At 45.9% G+C, this 24,133-nt stretch overlaps 1 protein-coding gene and 1 pseudogene across 4 annotated transcripts in view; both read right to left on the reverse strand.

The window, feature by feature from the left end:
• Positions 1-700: 700 nt before the first annotated feature.
• On the reverse strand, positions 701-15,059 carry LOC123991505 (annotated as a pseudogene).
• Positions 15,060-21,630: 6,571 nt separating this feature from the next.
• Positions 21,631-24,133, reverse strand: part of LOC124031194 (chemerin-like receptor 2) — a 5,254-nt gene continuing 2,751 nt past the window's right edge. For all 4 annotated transcript variants that reach the window (XM_046342180.1, XM_046342163.1, XM_046342172.1 and 1 more), the window contains exon 3: positions 21,631-23,936. In XM_046342180.1, coding sequence (XP_046198136.1) covers positions 22,812-23,921 — 1,110 coding nt within the window. In that variant the 5' untranslated portion in view covers positions 23,922-23,936 and the 3' untranslated portion in view covers positions 21,631-22,811. The remainder of the gene's footprint in view (positions 23,937-24,133) is intronic.

Consider the following 24,133-nt stretch of genomic DNA (forward strand, 5'->3'; position numbering starts at 1 on the left):
TTACTACTGAACACATTCACTGACTAGTGTGGTGAAACATTAGTTTACCTCAGATGTAGCAGAATGATCTTCCAATCCTGCCTGGCCATGCCTGGAGCAGTCACAGCCAGCCTGGTCTGCTGGTCGCGCCCCTCAGTGTTCACATAGGTGCTACATTTCTCTGTGTACGCTGCTCCAGGGAGAATGATGTCAGCCATCGCCGCCCCAGCGCCTCCATGGTGCCCTGTGTAGAGGTCTGAAACTAAAAATACATTCAGTCTGACACAAGACTCAATTAAAGATCATGGATATTAATTCTAAGTGCTGCACATCTGATAATGTTTTTTTGTGTATCTGTTGTGGAAGAGCGTTGCAGCCAGCATCCGCCCCAAGGAGGAACAGGAAATGGGATAGGTGACAGATAAACAAAGAGGGAGTTGGCTATGAAAACTGATCTGTCAATAGCATTTTTTAAAATTCACCCTGGGGCGGCAGGGTAGCCTAGTGGTTAGAGTGTTGGACTAGTAACCGGAAGGTTGCGAGTTCAAACCCCCAAGCTGACAAGGTACAAATCTGTCGTTCTGCCCCTGAACAGGCAGTTAACCCACTGTTCCTAGGCCGTCATTGAAAATAAGAATGTGTTCTGGTTAAATAAAGGTTAAAAAATTTTTTTTAATAAAAAATAAAAATCTAAATGTGAGATCAGGTACAGTAGTAGATATTAGCTGTGAAGCACATTGAGAACCTTCCAGCATTCTCCTACTCCACTGCTGGCATTATGAGCAATGGTGGACACGGCTGCGTTTATAGCGGCTCCATTCCTCTCTCTGCAGAGAACCACTACCCAGCACCACTACAGGATGCTTTGCCTTGGCAAGAACCTAGGAACAAGATTTTTTATAATTGTTGACAGTGAATTCTCTATGACTACACTTAGTGACCAACCATCAGACATGTGTAAATAATAGATGATTACCTTAGAGAAGGGGTGGGTCCCAGAAACTATTTCCTGCAGGACCTTAGCAGACTCCCCCAGATAATCGTACGTGTAGGTCCACCTCCTGCCCCACCAAGGCCACCTACAGCTTGTTGTGAAGCCAACTACCAGGGGTACATGAAGTATCCATAGAATACCACCAGTCACGTTTCAGATTTATAGTTTCCACTTAAAGAGAGAGTGTAAATCAGGAGCTGGAAGCAGTTATTTACATGCAAATTGAGATGCCAGTGATTTTCGACAGCACTTAAATCCCATCCCGACCTCCCAACTATACCTCTTTCTGATGCGTGCGTTGGAAAGTGGTGCCTCATAGTGTGGGTTGGTGCCAACTAGGAGCAGCCAACCAGCCTCTTCAATGCCAGCGATGCAGGAATTCAGAAGGTAGTTTGAGCGCAGGTCAAATCTAAAGGAAATAGAACCCAGATCAGGAATGTTCCACTGTTCCCCTCAGGCTCGGCCAGTGTTTCCCCTATATTCATTTAGCAATTGCGCTAGCATCCTAGTTGTTCCTGTAGACTTCCAGTCATTGTGCTAATGCTAGTTGGCAATGGCTTGCGAAACTACCTTCAAATCGATGGTGGTTATGATATCGTGAAGGACCTTGAGCGTGGCTGAGGTGCACCCATGACCAGCTCTGAAACCAGATTGCACAGCGGAGAAGGTACGGTGGGATTCGAAATGGTCGGTAATCTGTTTGTTGACTTGGCTTTAGAAGACCTTGGAAAGGCAGGGTAGGATGGATATAGGTCTATAACAGTTTGGGTCTAGAGTGTCTCCCCCTTTGAAGAGGGGAATGACCGCGGCAGCTTTCCAATCTTTGGGAATCTCAGACGATATGAAAAAGAGGTTGAACAGGCTAGTAATAGGGGTTGCAACAATTTCGGCAGATAATTTTAGAAAGAAAGGTTCCAGATTGTCTAGCCTGGCTGATTTGTAGGGGTCCAGATTTTGCAGCTCTTTCAGAACATCAGCTGACTGGATTTGGGAGAAGGAGAAATGGGGAAGGCTTGGGCGAGTTGCTGTGGGGGATGCAGTGCTGTTGACCGGGGCAGAGGTAGCCAGGTGGAAAGCATAGCCAGCCATAGAAAAATGCTTATTGAAATTCTCAATTAGAGTGGATTTATCAGTGGTGAAAGTGTTTCCTATCTTCGGTGTAGTGGGCAGCTGGGAGGAGGTGTTCTTATTCTCCATGGACTTTACAGTGTCCCAGAACTTTTTTGAGTTAGTGTTGCAGGAAACAAATTTCTGCATGAAAAAGCTAGCCTTGGCTTTTCTAACTGCCGGTTTCTAGCTTCCCTGAAAAGCTGCATATCACGGGGGCTGTTCGATGCTAATGCAGAACGCCATAGGATGTTTTTGTGTTGGTTAAGGGCAGTCAGGTCTGGGGAGAACCAAGGGCTATATCTGTTCCTGGTTATACATTTCTTGAATAGGGCATGCTTATTTAAGATGGTTAGGAATGCATTTTTTAAAAAATAACCAGGCATCCTCTACTGACAGGATGAGATCAATATCCTTCCAGGATACCCCGGCCAGGTCGATTAGAAAGGCCTGTTCGCTGAAGTGTTTCAGGGAGCGTTTGACAGTGATGAGTGGAGGTCGTTTGACCGCTGACCCTGTCATGTTTGTCATTTATTGTCATGTCTTGTCCCTGTGCTCCCCATGCTATTCGTTTCCCTCTGCTGGTCTTGTTTGGTTCTATCCCTCTCTCTCCCCCTCCCTCTCTCACTCTCTCGCTCTCTCTTCTCTCTGTCGTTCCGTTCCTGCTCCCAGCTGTTCCTATTCCCCTAATCATCATTTAGTCTTCCCACACCTGTTCCCGATCCTTTCCCCTGATTAGAGTCCCTATTTATTCCTTTGTGATCCGTTCCTGTTCCGTCGGTTCCTTGTATTGTATTCACCATGCTGTGATTGCGTTTCGCCCTGTCCTGTCGTGTTTTTGCCGTGATTGTGTATCACCCTGTCCTGTCGTGTTTTGTGCCTTCATCAGACGCTGCGTGTGAGCAGGTGTCTCAGTCGACTACGGCCTGCGCCTACCCGGGCGACCTGCAGTCTGTGGCCGCTTCTCCAGTTGTTTTCCCTCTACAAATCTAGAGGATTTCTGTTATTCCGTTTTGGACTTTAATAAACTCTGTTTCTGTTAAGTCGCGTTTGGGTCCTCTTTCACCTGCATGACAGAAGGAACCGACCAAGGAATGGACCCAGCGACTTCAGACGCTCGTTACACTGCCGTCGAGATCCAAGGAGCCATGCTCGGCAGACACGAGCAGGAATTGTCTGCTGCTCGCCAGGCCGTGGAAAACCTGGCTGCTCAGGTTTCCGACCTCTCTGGACAGTTCCAGAGTCTACGTCTCGTGCCACCTGTTACTTCCTGGCCTGCCGAGCCTCCAGAACCTAGGGTTAATAACCCACCTTGCTACTCCGGGCAGCCCACTGAGTGCCGCTCCTTTCTCACGCAGTGTGAGATTGTGTTCTCTCTCCAACCCAACACATACTCTAGAGAGAGAGCTCGGGTTGCTTACGTCATTTCACTCCTTACTGGCCGGGCTCGAGAATGGGGCACAGCTATCTGGGAGGCAAGGGCTGTTTGCTCTAACGATTTCCAGAACTTTAAAGAGGAGATGATTCGGGTTTTTGACCGTTCAGTTTTTGGTGGGGAGGCTTCTAGGGCCCTGGCTTCCTTATGCCAAGGTGAACGGTCCATAACGGATTATTCCATTGAGTTTCGCACTCTTGCTGCCTCTAGTGAGTGGAACGAGCCGGCGCTGCTCGCTCGTTTTCTGGAGGGACTCCACGCTGTGGTTAAGGATGAGATTCTCTCCCGGGAGGTTCCTTCAGATGTGGACTCTTTGATTGCTCTCGCCATCCGCATAGAACGACGGGTAGATCTTCGTCACCGGGCTCGTGGAAGAGAGCTCGCATCAACGGTGTTTCCCTGCTCCGCATCGCAACCATCTCCCCCTCTGGCTTTGAGACTGAGCCCATGCAGCTGGGAGGGATTCGCATCTCGAATAAGGAGAGGGAACGGAGGATCACCAACCGCCTGTGCCTCTATTGTGGAGTTGCTGGACATTTTGTTAATTCATGTCCAGTAAAGCCAGAGCTCATCTGTAAGCGGAGGGCTACAGGTGAGCGCAACTACTCAAGTCTCTCCATCAAAGTCCTGTACTACTTTGTCGGTCCACCTACGCTGGACCGGTTCGGGTGCTACATGTAGTGCCTTGATAGACTCTGGGGCTGAGGGTTGTTTCATGGACGAAGCATGGGTTCGGAAACATGACATTCCTTTCAGAGAGTTAGATAAGCCTACGCCCATGTTCGCCTTAGATGGTAGTCATCTTCCCAGTATCAGATTTGAGACACTACCTTTAACCCTCACAGTATCTGGTAACCACAGTGAGACTATTTCTTTTTTGATTTTCCGTTCACCGTTTACACCTGTTGTTTTGGGTCATCCCTGGCTAGTATGTCATAATCCTTCTATTAATTGGTCTAGTAATTCTATCCTATCCTGGAACGTTTCTTGTCATGTGAAGTGTTTAATGTCTGCCATCCCTCCCGTTTCTTCTGTCCCTACTTCTCAGGAGGAACCTGGCGATTTGACAGGAGTGCCGGAGGAATATCATGATCTGCGCACGGTCTTCAGTCGGTCCCGAGCCAACTCCCTTCCTCCTCACCGGTCGTATGATTGTAGTATTGATCTCCTTCCGGGGACCACTCCTCCTCGAGGTAGACTATACTCTCTGTCGGCTCCCGAACGTAAGGCTCTCGAGGATTATTTGTCTGTGTCTCTTGACGCCGGTACCATAGTGCCTTCTTCCTCTCCGGCCGGGGCGGGGTTCTTTTGTTAAGAAGAAGGACGGTACTCTGCGCCCCTGCGTGGATTATCGAGGGCTGAATGACATAACGGTTAAGAATCGTTATCCGCTTCCCCTTATGTCATCAGCCTTCGAGATTCTGCAGGGAGCCAGGTGCTTTACTAAGTTGGACCTTCGTAACGCTTACCATCTCGTGCGCATCAGAGAGGGGGACGAGTGGAAAACGGCGTTTAATACTCCGTTAGGGCATTTTGAGTACCGGGTTCTGCCGTTCGGTCTCGCCAATGCGCCAGCTGTTTTTCAGGCATTAGTTAATGATGTTCTGAGAGACATGCTGAACATTTTTGTTTTTGTCTATCTTGACGATATCCTGATTTTTTCTCCGTCACTCGAGATTCATGTTCAGCACGTTCGACGTGTTCTACAGCGCCTTTTAGAGAATTGTCTCTACGTAAAGGCTGAGAAGTGCTCTTTTCATGTCTCCTCCGTTACTTTTCTCGGTTCCGTTATTTCCGCTGAAGGCATTCAGATGGATTCCGCTAAGGTCCAAGCTGTCAGTGATTGGCCCGTTCCAAGGTCACGTGTCGAGTTGCAGCGCTTTTTAGGTTTCGCTAATTTCTATCGGCGTTTCATTCGTAATTTCGGTCAAGTTGCTGCCCCTCTCACAGCTCTTACTTCTGTCAAGACGTGTTTTAAGTGGTCCGGTTCCGCCCAGGGAGCTTTTGATCTTCTAAAGGAACGTTTTACGTCCGCTCCTATCCTCGTTACTCCTGACGTCACTAGACAATTCATTGTCGAGGTTGACGCTTCAGAGGTAGGCGTGGGAGCCATTCTATCCCAGCGCTTCCAGTCTGACGATAAGGTTCATCCTTGCGCTTATTTTTCTCATCGCCTGTCGCCATCTGAGCGCAACTATGATGTGGGTAACCGTGAACTGCTCGCCATCCGCTTAGCCCTAGGCGAATGGCGACAGTGGTTGGAGGGGGCGACCGTTCCTTTTGTCGTTTGGACAGACCATAAGAACCTTGAGTACATCCGTTCTGCCAAACGACTTAATGCCCGTCAAGCTCGTTGGGCGTTGTTTTTCGCTCGTTTCGAGTTTGTGATTTCTTACCGTCCGGGTAGCAAGAACACCAAGCCTGATGCCTTATCCCGTCTGTTTAGTTCTTCTGTGGCTTCTACTGATCCCGAGGGGATTCTTCCTTATGGGCGTGTTGTCGGGTTAACAGTCTGGGGAATTGAAAGACAGGTTAAGCAAGCACTCACGCACACTGCGTCGCCGCGCGCTTGTCCTAGTAACCTCCTTTTCGTTCCTGTTTCCACTCGTCTGGCTGTTCTTCAGTGGGCTCACTCTGCCAAGTTAGCGGGTCATCCCGGTGTTCGAGGCACTCTTGCGTCTATTCGCCAGCGCTTTTGGTGGCCGACTCAGGAGCGTGACACGCGCCGTTTCGTGGCTGCTTGTTCGGACTGCGCGCAGACTAAGTCGGGTAACTCTCCTCCTGCCGGTCGTCTCAGACCGCTCCCATTCCTTCTCGACCATGGTCTCACATTGCCTTAGACTTCATTACCGGTCTGCCTTTGTCTGCGGGAAGACTGTGATTCTGACGGTTGTCGATAGGTTCTCTAAGGCGGCACATTTCATTCCCCTCGCTAAACTTCCTTCCGCTAAGGAGACGGCACAAATCATTATTGAGAATGTATTCAGAATTCATGGCCTCCCGTTAGACGCCGTTTCAGACAGAGGTCCGCAATTCACGTCACAGTTTTGGAGGGAGTTCTGTCGTTTGATTGGTGCGTCCGTCAGTCTCTCTTCCGGGTTTCATCCCCAGTCTAACGGTCAAGCAGAGAGGGCCAATCAGACGATTGGTCGCATACTACGCAGCCTTTCTTTCAGAAACCCTGCGTCTTGGGCAGAACAGCTCCCCTGGGCAGAATACGCTCACAATTCGCTTCCTTCGTCTGCTACCGGGTTATCTCCGTTTCAGAGTAGTCTGGGTTACCAGCCTCCTCTGTTCTCATCCCAGCTTGCCGAGTCCAGCGTTCCCTCCGCTCAGCGTTTGTCCAACGTTGTGAGCGCACCTGGAGGAGGGTGAGGTCTGCACTTTGCCGTTACAGGGCACAGACGGTGAGAGCCGCCAATAAACGCAGGATTAAGAGTCCAAGGTATTGTTGCGGCCAGAGAGTGTGGCTTTCCACTCGCAACCTTCCTCTTACGACAGCTTCTCGTAAGTTGACTCCGCGGTTCATTGGTCCGTTCCGTGTCTCCCAGGTCGTCAATCCTGTCGCTGTGCGACTGCTTCTTCCGCGACATCTTCGTCGCGTCCATCCTGTCTTCCATGTCTCCTGTGTTAAGCCCTTTCTTCGCACCCCCGTTCGTCTTCCCTCCCCCTCCCGTCCTTGTCGAGAGCGCACCTATTTACAAGGTACATAAAATTATGGACATGCGTTCTCGGGACGGGGTCACCAATACCTAGTGGATTGGGAGGGTTACGGTCCTGAGGAGAGGAGTTGGGTTCCGTCTCGGGACGTGCTGGACCGTTCGCTCATCGATGATTTCCTCCGTTGCCGCCAGGATTCCTCCTCGAGTGCGCCAGGAGGCGCTCGGTGAGTGGGGGTACTGTCATGTTTGTCATTTATTGTCATGTCTTGTCCCTGTGCTCCCCATGCTATTCGTTTCCCTCTGCTGGTCTTGTTTGGTTCTATCCCTCTCTCTCCCCCTCCCTCTCTCACTCTCTCGCTCTCTCTTCTCTCTGTCGTTCCGTTCCTGCTCCCAGCTGTTCCTATTCCCCTAATCATCATTTAGTCTTCCCACACCTGTTCCCGATCCTTTCCCCTGATTAGAGTCCCTATTTATTCCTTTGTGATCCGTTCCTGTTCCGTCGGTTCCTTGTATTGTATTCACCATGCTGTGATTGCGTTTCGCCCTGTCCTGTCGTGTTTTTGCCGTGATTGTGTATCACCCTGTCCTGTCGTGTTTTGTGCCTTCATCAGACGCTGCGTGTGAGCAGGTGTCTCAGTCGACTACGGCCTGCGCCTACCCGAAGCGACCTGCAGTCTGTGGCCGCTTCTCCAGTTGTTTTCCCCTCTACAAATCTAGAGGATTTCTGTTATTCCGTTTTGGACTTTAATAAACTCTGTTTCTGTTAAGTCGCGTTTGGGTCCTCTTTCACCTGCATGACAGACCCATTACGGATGCAGGCAATGAGGCAGTGATCGCTGAGATCTTGGTTGAAGACTGCAGAGGTGTATTTAGAGGGCAAGTTGGTTAGGATGATATCTATGAGGGTGCCCGTGCTTACGGCTTTGGGGAGGTACCTGGTAGGTTCATTGATCATTTGTGTGAGATTGAGGGCATCAAACTTAGATTGTAGGATGGCTGGGGTGTTAAGTATGTTCCAGTTTAGGTCGCCTAGCAGCACGAGCTCTGAAGATAGATGGGGAGAAATCAATTCACATATGGTGTCCAGTGCACAGCTGGGGGCAGAGGGTGGTCTATAGCAGGCGGCAACTGTGAGAGACTTGTTTTTAGAGAGGTGGATTTTTAAAAGTAGAAGCTCGAATTGTTTGGGTACAGATGTGGATAGTAAGACAGAACAATGCAGGCTATCTCTGCAGTAGATTGCAACACCGCCCCCTTTGGCAGTTCTATCTTGTCGGAAAATGTTATAGTTAGGGATGGAAATGTCAGGGTTTTTGGTGGTCTTCCTGAGCCAGGATTCAGACACGGCTAGGATATCCGGGTTGGCAGAGTGTGCTAGGGCAGTGAATAAAACAAACTTAGGGAGGAGACTTCTAATGTTAGCGTGCATGAAACCAAGGCTTTTACGGTTACAGAAGTCAACAAATGATAGCGCCTGGAGAATGGGAATGGAGCTAGGCACTGCAGGGCCTGGATTAACCTCCACATCACCAGAGGAACAGAGGAGGAGTAGGATAAGGGTATGGCTAAAGGCTAAAATAACTGGTTGTCTAGTATGTTCAGAATAGAGAGTAAAAGGAGTAGATTTCTGGGCACGGTAGAATAGATTCAAGGCATAACGTACAGACAAATGTATGGTAGGATGTGAGTACAGTGGTGGTAAACCTGTGCATAGAGTGACGATGAAAGAGATATTGTCCTTAGAAATATAATTCAAACCAGGTGATGTCACCGCATGTGTGGTAGGTGGAACTAAAGTGTTAAATAAGGCGTATTGAGCAGGGCTAGAGGCTCTACAATGAAATAAGGCAATAAATATTAACCAAAACAGCAATGGACAAGGCATATTGATGTTAGCGAGAGGCATGAGTTGCCGAGTGATCATAGGAGTCCAGTGAGTGGCTTCAGGCAGCTTGCGGGCCAGGGCTAGCAAGCTAACAGAAGGACCTTGGAGGGACGTCGTGACGGAAGAAAGTCTGTTGTGGCCCCCTCGTGCTGTTACGTTGGCAGATGGATCAGCAGGGCTCCGTGTGGTAAACCAGGCCAATTGGCAGAATAGGTATAGTGACCAGAGAATTTGTCCGATGGGCCTCTTAAGCTAACAGCTAGCAGGCCGCGGCTAGCATGCTAGCGGATGGGATTTCAGGGGATGAAGAGACGGCGGAGCCAGTTGAGAAAAACCCCATCGGGTGAATCACGTCGGTGGTCCAGTCGTGATGAGTCGTCTTGGGTCCAAGCCAGTTGGCAAAAAGAGGTATTGTAGCCCAAGTAGTGGCTGATGGACCTCTTTGGCTAGTCAGGAGATGGGCCTAGCAAGGCTAGCTCCAGGCTAATTGGTTATTGCTTCGGGACAGTGACGTCAGCCAGGAGTGGCAACTCGAATAGCAATTAGCTAGCTGCGATGATCCAGGTGAAAGAAGAAAAAAAAGGTTCAGAGCTTGCAGGTAGGAATCCTGAGATATGGGGAAAAATAAGAATTGCTCTGATTTGAGTGCAGACTGACTTGAGTTGTCAGTGCTAGTTAGCTGGCTAGCTTCTGTTGGGGTTCCGGTTCAGGCGACGGATCAGCAGGGCTCCATATGGTGGGTATAGTGGCCAAAGAATTTGCCCGATGGGCCTCTTAAGCTAACAGTCCGATGTAGTTTAGACAGCTAGCGGGCCGTGGCTAACTAGTAGCCAGTTAGCTGGTAGCCAGTTAGCTGGCTAGCTTTTGATGAGTTGATGAGTTCTTAAGTATAAAAATAGCAGATCTGTACCACATTGTGTGAGGCGGGTTGCAAGAGAGTATATTCAGTCTGTAGTTAGAAAGTGATATTGAAATATTAAATATATACATTTTTTTTAAACAAGGAAAAACGATGTTTACACGGGACAGGAAGGGCAAGAGAAAAACACATGTCCGACTGCTACGCCATCTTGGAGAAAGTCTATATACTACTACTTGGACTCTATTCCAAGAGCCGACTTGTACTGTATACACAACAGAGTGCACATATCTGGTCTCCCAGGGACAGGATGTGAGGGCATACGGCTTGGAAGTCAATGCTCCCACAGGGCGTACGTCAATCACATTCCCAGACAGCGCAGACATGAACATCTTCTCCACATGAATGCCAATCTGCAGGTCCCCTGCCAGTGGTCCCCAGATCCTCCACACCTGTAATCTCACTGGCAAAGCTACAAAGGGGAAAAAAACTTATTTGGCGCATAGATCTCTGTCCCCTTTGAAATTCTTGGTAATAATTAGGTGTTGCCCTCTATAATGAATGCTTCCTTGTTGCCAGTCCCTCCCACAGGCTGAACCATCATCATGACTAACCAGTCCCTCCCACAGGCTGAACCATCATCGTGACTAACCAGTCCCTCCCACAGGCTGAACCATCATAATGACTAACCAGTCCCTCCCACAGGCTGAACCATCATCATGACTAACCAGTCCCTCCCACAGGCTGAACCATCATCGTGACTAACCAGTCCCTCCCACAGGCTGAACCATCATAATGACTAACCAGTCCCTCCCACAGGCTGAACCATCATAATGACTAACCAGTCCCTCCCACAGGCTGAACCATCATCATGACTAACCAGTCCCTCCCACAGGCTGAACCATCATCGTGACTAACCAGTCCCTCCCACAGGCTGCATCTCAGTGATAGAGGCGTCATTACAGACCCTGGCTCGATCCCGGGCTATATCACAACTCATGGTTGGTAACAGAAGCGAGGAATATGCACTCCCACCTTTTCACATGTCTAAAAAACAACACAAACAAAAAACTTCGAGAAGCCTGATTTCATTGCCGAAACGGTTACTATCTCCAAAAATGAGACAAGATGCTCTATTCTACAGTGAGATACAGTGAGTAGAGCCCCTGCTACCTGCAGCACTGTAGTTTCTGTTTCCACTATGTGTGACTTCCCATCCACACACACCGCCAGGTTACTTCCTGCTTGCTGTAGCTGTGGTGCGGACTTCAAGCACAGATGACAAACCCCACATCGTCTGCATCCTTGTATCAGAAATCACACTGCGTCTCACACAATGACGTCGGCTTTATTAGTATCCCCAGTACATCACGCATTAGTTAAATGTGAAGTGTACCATCACAATAAAAGGTGGTCTTAACCTATACTAAATTGAGCAGATCTGATGTCACCATTTTGGCAACGGCCTGGCACCTATTCTCATTCCCTCCTTGGTTCATCTGTAATCTTGCAGATAATCCAGGAATGGAATAAGAGACAACATCGGCAGATTTCTTACTCCTGCAGCTGTGATAACAGATCATGGTAATAATAATAATAATAATGATAATAAATCATGCTATAATAATGTGAATCATAATAATAAGAATGCTAGTAATAATGCAAATAATAATAATTCTAATAATAATGATCATGCGAATAATAAAACTACTACTAATAATACCAATAATAATAATACTAATGCTAATAATACTATTAATAATGCTAATAATACTAATAATTATGCTACTAATGCTAATAATACTAATAATAATGTGAATAATACTAATAATAATGCTAATAATACTAATGCTAATAATACTATTAATAATGCTAATAATACTAATAATTATGCTACTAATGCTAATAATACTAATAATAATGTGAATAATACTAATAATAATGCTAATAATACTAATGCTAATAATACTATTAATAATACTAATAATAATGTGAATAATACTAATAATAATGCTAATAATACCAATAAAATACTAATGATAAAGCTAATAATAATATGAATAATAATACCAAGAATAATACTCATGTCGATAATGCTAATAATACTAACAAGAATGCTAATAATAATAATAATGTGAATAACACTAATGCGGATAATGCTAATAATAATAATAATACTGCTAATAATGCTAATAATAATGCTAATAACACTAATGCCGATAATGGCAATAATAATAATAATAAGTGATATCTGTGCTGTCCTTTCAGAACCACGAAGAGTGCATCTGTCGCTTAAAATGACACTCATCAAGATATGTTGCCTAATAATGCTCAGTTGGGAGAGCATGGCGCTTGTAACGCCAGGGTAGTGGGTTCGATCCCCGGGACCACCCATACGTAGAATGTATGCACACATGACTGTAAGTCGCTTTGGATAAAAGCGTCTGCTAAATGGCATATATTATTATTATTATATATACTTATTATTATTACAAATAGAAGAGTCTCACTTCTCACAATGGTGCTCGTTAGTAAAGTTAGATCAAAGATCAATGTCTCGCAAGATCACATAAAGATGTATTTCTATTTTACATAACGAATACCATAGCAGGTCCATAACATTACGGTAACCACAAAAACACCTAATTTCAAATGAGATTTTAGAATGGTTAGCTGAAGCTGAATAGTTTAAAATATATATATCATTATGCACCAAAACTCAGAGAGGATATATGCTTTGATTGAAACAAAACACAAGACAGGCTAATAGTTTGTTAACATCATCTGCTCTAATTCACTCAGGAAACAGTCATTCAAGAAGATCGAAATGCTGATTCCCATGAAACTGATTGACATCAAATGATTGGAAGGGAGATACAGTTTGGACTTTCACAGGTAAAACATGAATAATTATTATTCATGATTAACAGGGATGATGGATTATTGAAAGTTGGTAGCATATGCCTAACTTAGTGTTTGAGGGTATGAAAAATATTAAATCTTCTTGAAAATACGTTGCAATTGGAGGATGCATTTTATGCATATTCAACAATGATAGGCTATTCAATTATCTATGTCTGTCTGTAAAAAAATGTGATTGAAGAAATGTTCATAAAAATACATTTAAAAAAGAGCACTCCCTTACCTAAAAAAAGTACACTACATCACTGTACACTAGTGTATACACATGTATGTTATTCTAGGGAAATTGTGATTATTATTATCATTATCTAGTCAAATAAGACATGGGAGATGACGAATTTTGGCAAAGAGATTTATTTATAGACTAATACAAAAATCAGTATCGGATTTAGGTACGGGCGACATGGGTAGGGCGGCATCTTGCTGGTGGCAGCATGAGGGGGTGTCACGTTCTGTCCATCGTTCGTATGTGTTTTCCTTGTTTTAGTGTTGGTCAGGACGTGAGCTGGGTGGGCATTCTATGTTGTGTGTCTGGTTTGTCTATTTCTATGTTTGGCCTGATATGGTTCTCAATCAGAGGCAGGTGTTAGTCATTGTCTCTGATTGGGAACCATATTTAGGTAGCCTGTTTTGTATTGGGTTTTGTGGGTGATTGTTCCTGTCTCTGTGTTTTGCACCAGATAGGGCTGTTTTTGGTTTTCCACGTTCATTGTTTTGCAGTGTTCATGTTTATCCGTTTTTGATTAAACATGAGTCAATATAACCACGCTGCGTTTTGGTCCTCTACTTCACCACAGGAAAACCCTGAAAGGGGGAGATGTGCCGAAAATATGGGGGAGATTTTCGGCACAATCTCCCCCCTGACAGAATTCTCCCCACCCTTCACGTTCTTCATTGCTGCGACTTGCTTGCTAGTTGAGATTTCTGCTCTTCACTCCTTTGTCAGTTTAGCCCAAATTTTCACTGATCTTAGTAGCAGAAAGCATTTTTGCCTGTAGTTTTCAGTTTGGCTATTTGTTTCAAGTGTATGTGGCGGTTCTAGCTTGTAAGGCATCCTGGGCAAACCCCCCTCTTCAGTGCACGAACCCCCCTCCCATGTCACCCGTACCTAAATCCGCTACTGATTTGTATTAGTCTATAAATAAATCTCTTTGCCAAAATTCGTGTTTCTCTCCTATGTCTTATTCGACTAGTATTTTTTAAAGTATAAGGATAATAATTCAGCCATAGTTGTTCTGAAATGTTTATTGTTTGCCAACATTTTACTCCCTTCTCTATGTTTAATATAACACACATACATTAATTATTCATTTCGGTTGCCTATCCTGATGTGAAGTTTGTTCTACAGAAAGTATTTGACTCTAGCCACAAAATTAAGGAAATTAGAAGGGGGTGGTTCTGGCAGGGGGAGATTTTTGGCACAACACCGGCCTGCATAGATTGGTAAATTGGTAAATGCACTAAATTTGTCGACCAAGGTAAAGGCAGTTTCAAGTTGGATATTCAATGGATATTCACGCTTTCAAACCTCAGTAGCTTTCAAACCACTTGAGTCGCAGACTCCAAATAAGTGTCATGATGTTGGAAACATTGCACAGGTCTTATTTTCATGATTTGGACATTCATTCGCTTTCCAAAGCTAATAAACATGTGGAAATGTGAGCAGCATTTTGTATTCCTAGTTGAATTAGTTAGGGAGCGTAAACAAATTACAAACTTTTTTTACATTTGAAATTCAATAGCTCCTTGGTCATGTGACCTACTTGACTCAAACAAGGTTCAGTGTCCACTGACTACCCTTCTATATTGCACACCCTTTAGTTTGTCCATTTTCGTCTCACACGTTTTCACATTCATTTTTCTAACTTTCTCATTTCAATAGCTCCTTGGTCATGTGACCTACTGGACTCAAACAAGTTTCACAATGAACACTCAGTGGGCCTACACATTACACACCCTTCAGTTTGTCCATTTTCATCTCACACATATACATTTCTTTCAATTTATAATTTCAATAGCTCCTTGTTCATGTGACCTACTGACTTCAAACAAGGTTCAGAATGTACACGGACTGGCGGAGACGGGTGCCGCGAGGCATCCAGTGCGGTAACGCGACTGATCCCTGAGAAGCTGGCGGGAGCCCCGGGGAACTCTGGACGTGCACCAGGCCCATCTCGCAGGTCTCCCCAGCTACGGCGTTCGCCGGCCCCTAACATTGTAGGTGGGGAGGTCTCCTCTATGCTCACTAGACTCGAGGTGGAGACTAAACCCATTAGCCCCGCAGTGATAGGGCGTTGCATGGATCTAGCTCATGCCCTACGAAGTGGGGAGAGGTATCTCCAGCTTGTCTGGGGAGGGAGGCCTACATCTGATGTGGGTAGTACCATCCACACCCATTGATTTGCTGCTGAACCATAAAACGTACGGCAGACGCCTAGGTTCCCACTGAGCACAGATCACTGAATGTCAACTTGATGAAATTCAATGGAGCACAGGGTGACCCATAGGGTGACTGTGACACCCTCATGTCAAAGTGAGGAATATGATGGACCGCTGGTAAAGGTGGTTCCTATGGTTCTGTCCCAGAGGGCTGACTGGGCAAGCAAATGATTGAAAGTGGATGATTATTTTCTGTTGCTTCTTCCGACACCCGGTTGATGGTGTCGCTAGATACTGCGAGGGGTATTTGGTTCTCAAGCCTATAAGTATTGCGCTGGCACTTGATGTCGATTGGGTGTAAAAAAAACCTCTTAAAGTCCGCAGAAAGTTAGTAGAGGCAATTGATGTCCAGTTTGTAAGACAGAAAAGCCTCTGATTTACATTTACATTTACATTTAAGTCATTTAGCAGACGCTCTTATCCAGAGCGACTTACAAATTGATACCACCGGGTGTGACTCAGGGGCTGGGGGCAGACTTAGTCTCTGGGCGGGTCACCAGGTGCACAGACCTTGATTCAGGTTACCAGGTGCACAATGAGGCCTCCATCAAGGTGGGGGGCACTCCGAGTCCAAGCGGGGCAGGAGGCCGGACTTGGGGGCAGCACTCAGGGCATGGAGTTTGGAGTGGGGACTAAAGTCTGTGAGTAGAAAGAAACGGGCGGGTCACCAGGTGCACAGAGCCTGTTTCGGGTCACCAGGTGCACAGAGCCTGTTTCGGGTCACCAGGTGCACAGAGCCTGTTTCGGGTCACCAGGTGCACAGAGCCTGTTTCGGGTCACCAGGTGCATAGAGCCTGTTTCGGGTCACCAGGTGCACAGAGCCTGTTTCGGGTCACCAGGTGCACAGAGCCTGTTTCGGGTCACCAGGTGCACAGAGCCTGTTACGGGTTACCAGGTGTACGTGGTTCTTGGCGGTAGGACTATAGACGTCTTAGGGGAGTAAGCTATACTCTAAGGCCAAGGGAGAGGGGTGTTGACCGGGTAGGGAGAGTAGGTGTGGAGGCCTGGAGGTCTGTAGTTCCAGGGAGTAAGTTTTACACTCTCAGGCCCAGGGAGAGGGCAGGCAGGCAGGGAGTGTAGGCTAAGAGGCCAGGAGTCAGAGGTCACCAGGTCAATGGAGGAATGCCTTGAGATCAGGAAGGCCCAAGTGAATAGGTGTGTGAGTGACACTGTCCTTCAGGGGGGCAGAGTAGGCAAATTAATGTAAAATTGTGTGAGATGAAAATGGACAAACAAATCAAATCAAATTGTATTTGTCACATACACATGGCTAGCAGATGTTAATGCGAGTATAGCGGAATGCTTGTGCTTCTAGTTCCGACAATTCAGTAGTAACCAACGAGTAATCAAACCTAACTATTCCACAACTGCTACCTTATACACACAAGTGTAAAGGGATAAAGAATATGTACATAAAGATATATGAATAGGTGATGGTACAGAACGGCATAGGCAAGATGCAGTAGATGGTTTCGAGTACAGTATATACATATGAGATGAGTAATGTAGGGTATGTAAACATTATATTAAGTGGCATTGTTTAAAGTGGCTAGTGATACATTTTTTACATCAATTTCCATTATTAAAGTGGCTGGAGTTGAGTCAGTATGTTGGCAGCAGCCACTCAATGTTAGTGGTGGCTATTTAACAGTCTGATGGCCTTGAGATAGAAGCTGTTTTTCAGTCTCTCGGGCCCTGCTTTGATGCACCTGTACTGACCTCGCCTTCTGGATGATAGCAGGGTGAACAGACAGTGGCTCGGGTGGTTGTTGTCCTTGATGATCTTTATGGCCTTCCTGTGACATCGGGTAGTGTAGGTGTCCTCGAGGGCAGGTAGTTTGCCCCCGGTGATGCGTTGTGCAGACCTCACTACCCTCTGGAGAGCCTTTCGGTTGTGGGCGGAGCAGTTGCCGTACCAGGCGACGATACAGCCCAACAGGATGCTCTCGATTGGGCATCTGTAGAAGTTTGTGAGTGCTTTTGGTGACAAGCCGAATTTCTTCAGCCTCCTGAGGTTGAAGAGGCGCTGCTGCGCCTTCTTCACAACGCTGTCTGTGTGGGTGGACCAATCCAGTTTGTCTGTGATGTGTACGCCGAAGAACTTAAAACTTGCTACCCTCTCCACTACTGTTCCATCGATGTGGATAGGGGGGTGCTCCCTCTGCTGTTTCCTGAATTTCACGATCATCTTCTTTGTTTTGTTGACGTTAAGTGTGAAGTTATTTTCCTGACACCACACTCCGAGGGCCCTCACCTCCTCCCTGTAGGCCGTCTCATCGTTAATCAAGCCTACCACTGTAGTGTCGTCCGCAAACTTGATGATTGAGTTGGAGGCGTGCATGGCCACGCAGTCGTGGGTGAACAGGGAGTACAGGCCTGGGCTCAGAACGCACCCTTGTGGAGCCCGAGTGTTGAGGATCAGCGGGGTGGAGATGTTGTTACCTACTCTCACCACCTGGGGGCGGGCCGTCAGGAAGTCCAGTTCCCAGTTACACAGGCGACGTTGTTTAGGCGATTGCGTAGTCTGTGGACCTATTGATGACGAGTTTGGAGGGTACTATGGTGTTAAATGCTGAGCTGTAGTCGATGAACAGCATTCTCAAGTAGGTATTCCTCTTGTCCAGATGGGTTAGGGCAGTGTGCAGTGTGGTTGCGATTGCATAGTCTGTGGACCTATTGGGGCGGAAAGCAAATCGGAGTCGGTCTAGGGTGTCAGGTAGGGTGGAGGTGATATGGTCCTTGACTAGTCTCTCAAAGCACTTCATGAAGTGAGTGCTACGGGGCGGTATTCGTTTAGCTCAGTTACCTTAGCTTTCTTGGGAATAGGAACAATGGTGGCACTCTTGAAGCACGAGGGGACATCAGACTGGGATAGGGATTGATTGAATATGTCCGTAAACACACCAGCCAGCATGTCTGCGCATTCTCTGAGGACGCGGCTGGGGATGCCATCTGGGCCTGCAGCCTTGCGAGGGTTAAGTAAGTCACTCTGGATAAGAGCGTCTGCTAAATGACTAAAATGTAAATGTAAAATGTTAACACATTTAATTGTTTTACTCACGGCGGCTGCAGTGAAGGAGAGTGCCCAGGTTTTGGTAGCGGGCCGTGTCAGTGGCACTGTATTGTCCTCAAAGCAAGCAAAGAAGTTATTTAGTCTGCCTGGGAGCAAGACATCCTGCTCCGCAACGGGGCTGCCACATACCTCTTGTGTCTGAGCCGTTGAATTGCGACTCTACTTTGTCTCTATACTGACGCTTAGCTTGTTTGATTGCCTTGCGGAGGGAATAGCTGTTTGTATTCGGTCATGTTTCCGGTCACCTTGCCCTGGTTAAAAGCAATGGTTCGCGCTTTCAGTTTCATGCAAATGCTGCCATCAATCCACGGTTTCTGGTTTGGAAATGTTTTAATAGTTGCTATGGGTACGACATCGCCAATGCACTTTCTAATGAACTCGCTCACCGAATCAGCGTATTCGTCAATGTTGTTGTTGGAAGCAATGTGGAATATATCCCAATCCACGTGATCGAAGTGGTCTTGAAGCGTGGAATCAGATCGGTCGGACCAGCGCCGAACAGACCTGAGCGCGGGAGCTTCCTCTTTTAGTTTCTGTCTCTAGGCTGGAAGCAACAAAATTGAGTTATGGACAGCTTTTCCGAAAGGAGGGCGGGGGAAGGCCTTATATGCGTCGCGGAAGTTAGAATAACAATGATCCAAGGTTTTACCAGCCCTGGTTGCGCAATCGATATGCTGATACAATTTAGGGAGTCTTGTTTTCAGATTAGCCTTGTTAAAATCCCCAGCAACAATGAATGCAGCCTCAGGATATGTGGTTTCCAGTTTGCATAGAGTCAAATAAAGTTCGTTCAGGGCCATCGCTGTGTCTGCTTGGGGGGGAATATATACGGCTGTGATTATAATCGAAGAGAATTCTCTTGGTAGACTGTGCACTGTGCCCGGCCCACCACAGGAGTCGCTGGTGCGCGATGAGACAAGGATATCCCTACCGGCCAAGTCCTCCCTAACCCGGACGATGCTAGGCCAAATGTGCGTCGCCCCACTGACCTCCCGGTCGCGGCCGGTTGCGACAGAGCCTGGGCGCGAACCCAGAGTCTTTGTATGTTTTCATGGAAAACAATGACATTTCTAACTGACCCCAAACTTGTGAACGGTAGTGTACATGTTGTTTACGGTAGTGTACATGTTGTTTACGGTAGTGTACATGTTGTTTACGGTCGTGTACATGTTGTTTACGGTAGTGTACATGTTGTTTACGGTCGTGTACATGTTGTTTACGGTAGTGTACATGTTGTTTACGGTAGTGTACATGTTGTTTACGGTAGTGTACATGTTGTTTACGGTAGTGTACATGTTGTTTACGGTAGTGTACATGTTGTTTACTACTCCCCAACACTGCTATCTAATCGATAAATGGCCATATCTCTATGAATGCATTATCTACCAATAGTGAACACAGCTACTCAACAATAAACATTTTAGTATTTTTAATTAACCACAACTACTCAACAATAAACATGTTAGTATGTTTAATTCAACACAACTACTCAACAATAAACATGTTAGTATTTTTAATTCAACACAACTACTCAACAATAAACATGTTAGTATGTTTAATTATACACAACTACTCAACAATAAACATGTTAGTAGTGTTTTTAATCTGTTAATTAGTCTACTGGTCATTTCTTTGCATGTCATGTGAGAGAATTTCAGATGTTCTCACTGGCTGAGCAATTCATTTCCATCAATGACTTGCAGAATAATTCTGCTTCACTGAGATGCAATTGATTTTCATTCCTATCTCTATTCAATTCAAATTGCGCCGAAATCTCAGATTAAATGTCTAAAAACCCTAATCTTGTTTCATTCATTCCAAATTATTTTTTATTTAACAATTCCATCTATTTGCCAGTTAATTTAATCTGAATCAAATGTCAATAGCCCACCTTTCCAAGCATTGCATCAATATATTTGTGAGGACAGACACTGGGAGACGAGAAGCAAGTACAAGGAGTGAATATTGAATAAATAACCGACATGACACTAACCAAGGACGGCGTCTGGACAGGGGGAACAAAACAACATTAATGCTGACACAGGGATGAAACTGAGGAATAGACAAATATAGGGGAGGCCATCAATAAGTGATGGAGTCCAGGTGAGTCCAAGGAAACACTGATGCACGTAACGATGGTGACAGGTGTGCGTAATGATGGGCCGCCCGGCGAGCTTGAGCACCAGAGTGGGGGGAGTGGGGGCAGGCGTCACAATATTGATGGAAGAAATGGGGGTAATTAACAAACAATGATACAGTTGATGTTCTTTGAGGCCATGGTCCCAGATGTGGACTTCACTCAACCAAACTCAAGTCATCTCGGTTTGTTTGCTATGGGGGCTTTTGGCAATAACAGGAAATAGCTGCATTTACATTGTCAACAACTGGACTGAACTTCAGGAAGCCAGCAGTTAGGACTAAGTGAGGTACGGTTTCAAGTTATATTGTCACGTGCACAAGTGCAGCGAAATGCCTTTACTGGAAATGCACATGTGTGAGAGTGGAGATCGGCAACACTCTCTCTAGCTATACCTGAATAGGTGTTAGGTATTCAATCTTGTGTTTCCTGCTTTCATCAACTATGTGTGTAGTATTTTCATTCCATCTACAGGGTATTGTAACCATAATTGAGGTTACAGGCAATATACCGTTGGTCCTGTTAGATTGAGCACCACTCTATATAACGGCACTTCTGGCACTGCGTCTGTATACCACAGAAGGAATACATATTACCAATACAGAGAAGAGACTGGATTCATTGTTTATTCCTTTGACTCAAGTATATTACAATTAACAAGTCAATTGCATGCCAGATTTCCCTCATATATTTCAAATTCCCACAAAAAACAAATGGCACACAGTGATTGACAATGTGAACACCATTAGAAAATGTAATTTAAACATTGAGATTAATTTATACGCTTAATATAATTACAACATAAAAAGAACGGCCTAATAGAATTTGTCTCATGTGTACAGCAGCCATATAATAACAGAGTACACGACAACAGCAAATCAACTTGTAATGGGAAACTTTTCATCGTAACAAGAAAGAGAAGGACTAAATTCCCGTCAGGGTTAAACTTGGATTTGTTTGATGACCAAAATCTAAATACAAAAGTGTTTATGAAAATGGTAGATCTGTTTCTAATCATTCCTGTTCCAGAGACAGTCTGTTTCTAATCATTCCTGTTCCAGAGGCAGTCTGTTCCAGAGGCAGTCTGTTCCAGAGACAGTCTGTTCCAGATTCAGTCTGTTTCTAATCATTCCTTTTCCAGAGGCAGTCTGTTCCAGAGACAGTCTGTTTCTAATCATTCCTGTTCCAGAGACAGTCTGTTTCTAATCATTCCTGTTCCAGAGGCAGTCTGTTTCTAATCATTCCTGTTCCAGAGACAGTCTGTTCCAGAGACAGTCTGTTTCTAATCATTCCTGTTCCAGAGACAGTCTGTTTCTAATCATTCCTGTTCCAGAGACAGTCTGTTCCAGAGACAGTATGTTCCAGAGACAGTATGTTCCAGAAGCAGTCTGTTCCAGAGGCAGTCTGTTCCAGAGGCAGTCTGTTCCAGAGGCAGTCTGTTCCAGAGACAGTCTGTTCCAGAGGCAGTCTGTTCCAGAGACAGTCTGTTCCAGAGACAGTCTGTTCCAGAGGCAGTCTGTTCCAGAGGCAGTCTGTTCCAGAGACAGTCTGTTCCAGAGACAGTCTGTTCCAGAGGCAGTCTGTTCCAGAGGCAGTCTGTTCCAGAGACAGTCTGTTCCAGAGACAGTCTGTTCCAGAGGCAGTCTGTTCCAGAGACAGTCTGTTCCAGAGGCAGTCTGTTCCAGAGACAGTCTGTTCCAAAGACAGTCTGTTCCAGAGGCAGTCTGTTCCAGAGGCAGTCTGTTCCAGAGGCAGTCTGTTCCAGAGACAGTCTGTTCCAGAGACAGTCTGTTCCAGAGACAGTCTTTTCCAGAGACAGTGGGGAAGGGTGGCCTCCTTTCCTATTAGTCTTCGGGGTAAATAGGATCAGATACTTCTTTTTAAAATCATTAAATAAAGTTGCTTCTTTTCCCCTGTGCTTTTAGCGTATGTCTTTACTCAAGTTTTCCTATGAGGGCACTCAAACAGACCTTGGCACTCAAACAGATCTTGGCACTCAAAGTAATTGCTACTTGGACGTATCCAACTCAAACAACTAGCACAAATGTTGCACTAAGTAAAATATAAAATAAGTCACGTTTGGACTAAAAGAATGGTCAGGCTGGTTCTTTTAGGTCAGCCTGTAGCTCAGTTGGTAGAGCATGGCGCTTGTAACGCCAGGGTAGTGGGTTCGATCCCCGGGTCCACCCATACATAGAATGTATGCACACATGACTGTAAGTCGCTTTGGATAAAAGCGTCTGCTAAATGGCATATATTATTAAATGGCAGTTTCTGCCGGTTTCTGCTATAGGTAACTGTGGGATCAGATCAGTATAATCAAACAGTTGATGATTCTGTGGGATCCTGTGGTGCACTGATGTATGGGGCTCTTATGTCAGCTACAGACACCAATTCAGTTGCAGAGATGGACTGGTTGAGCTCCCGCAGAGAACTCTTTGTGATGTCCAGACACGAGCGTTTCAGGAGCTGGCGAACCTTCTTACCCACCAGCACGTAGATGAAGGGGTTGACGCAGCTGTTGAAATAGGCTAAGCTCGTAGCAAGAGGAAAGCCTGTCTTCAGAACAGCATGTAGGTACAGTGATGAGTTGAAGGAAAGCTCCATTAAACTAAAGATATGGAATGGTGCCCAGCACAAAAAGAAGGCCAGAATGACAGCTGAAACTGTCTTAGAAAAGCTAGACAGGCTCACAGAATCGTCAGACTGGTGGACTTTGATTGCCAGGAGAATTCCAGTCACACAGACAGCACTGAAGGGCAGTAAGAAGCACACTGCTGTACGGATGACCACCATCGTAATGTGTCTCACAGCAGCTGTATGTCTATCCTGGACATTAAAGTTGTTGAAGCACATCACCCGGTCACGGTAACTCACAGTGTCACGGAATATCAGGGTAGGGAGGCTCAGTAGAGCAGACACCCCCCACACAGAGCCACATACGATCCAGGCTCGCCATACACTGCGACACCTCTGAGACCAGCTAAGGTGAATCAATGAGACATACCTGTCTAGACTGAGCATTGTGAGAAAGAGCACACTGGCATACATGTTCATCACAGACACAAAGGAGTTTAGCTTACACATGACCAGGCCAAAGCCCCAGTGGAAGTCTCGAAGGACGTAGTCGATAGAGAAGGGTAAAAATAGCACAAACACTAAATCTGCTATAGCCATGTTCAGCAACCAGACACTGTTCACTGTCCGTTTGCTTTTAAATGCCAACACCCATATGACTGTTCCATTTCCAGTGACGCCGAGCACAAATGAAATACTATACATGACGACTGATATGATGTGCATAGCCTCCTTCTGGGAGTATCCGTCTGGGGCTTTTTCTTCATCGAAGTCTCCGTACTCCAGATAATCGTATGTGTAATTGTCGTAGTCCTCCATGGATTTTTCCATTGCTGCAACACTACCTACCATGTGTAAGCAGAGGTCCTGCAAGAATGAGAAAGCAATACATCCTTTTAATATGTGGATTTTATTCAGTAAAACTTTTACAAGTTGCTCTTGTACGTACTGGTGTAGTTTAGAAACAATAATTATTAATTTTAACACAATGTTGTTAATTACTGTGTAACTGCACAAGTATAAGAACTTAATATATGTTACCAGAGTTTCTGTCAACACAACAG

This window comes from Oncorhynchus gorbuscha, linkage group LG01, assembly GCF_021184085.1.
Source record: "Oncorhynchus gorbuscha isolate QuinsamMale2020 ecotype Even-year linkage group LG01, OgorEven_v1.0, whole genome shotgun sequence".
In the NCBI taxonomy this organism is placed as follows: Eukaryota; Metazoa; Chordata; class Actinopteri; order Salmoniformes; family Salmonidae; genus Oncorhynchus; species Oncorhynchus gorbuscha.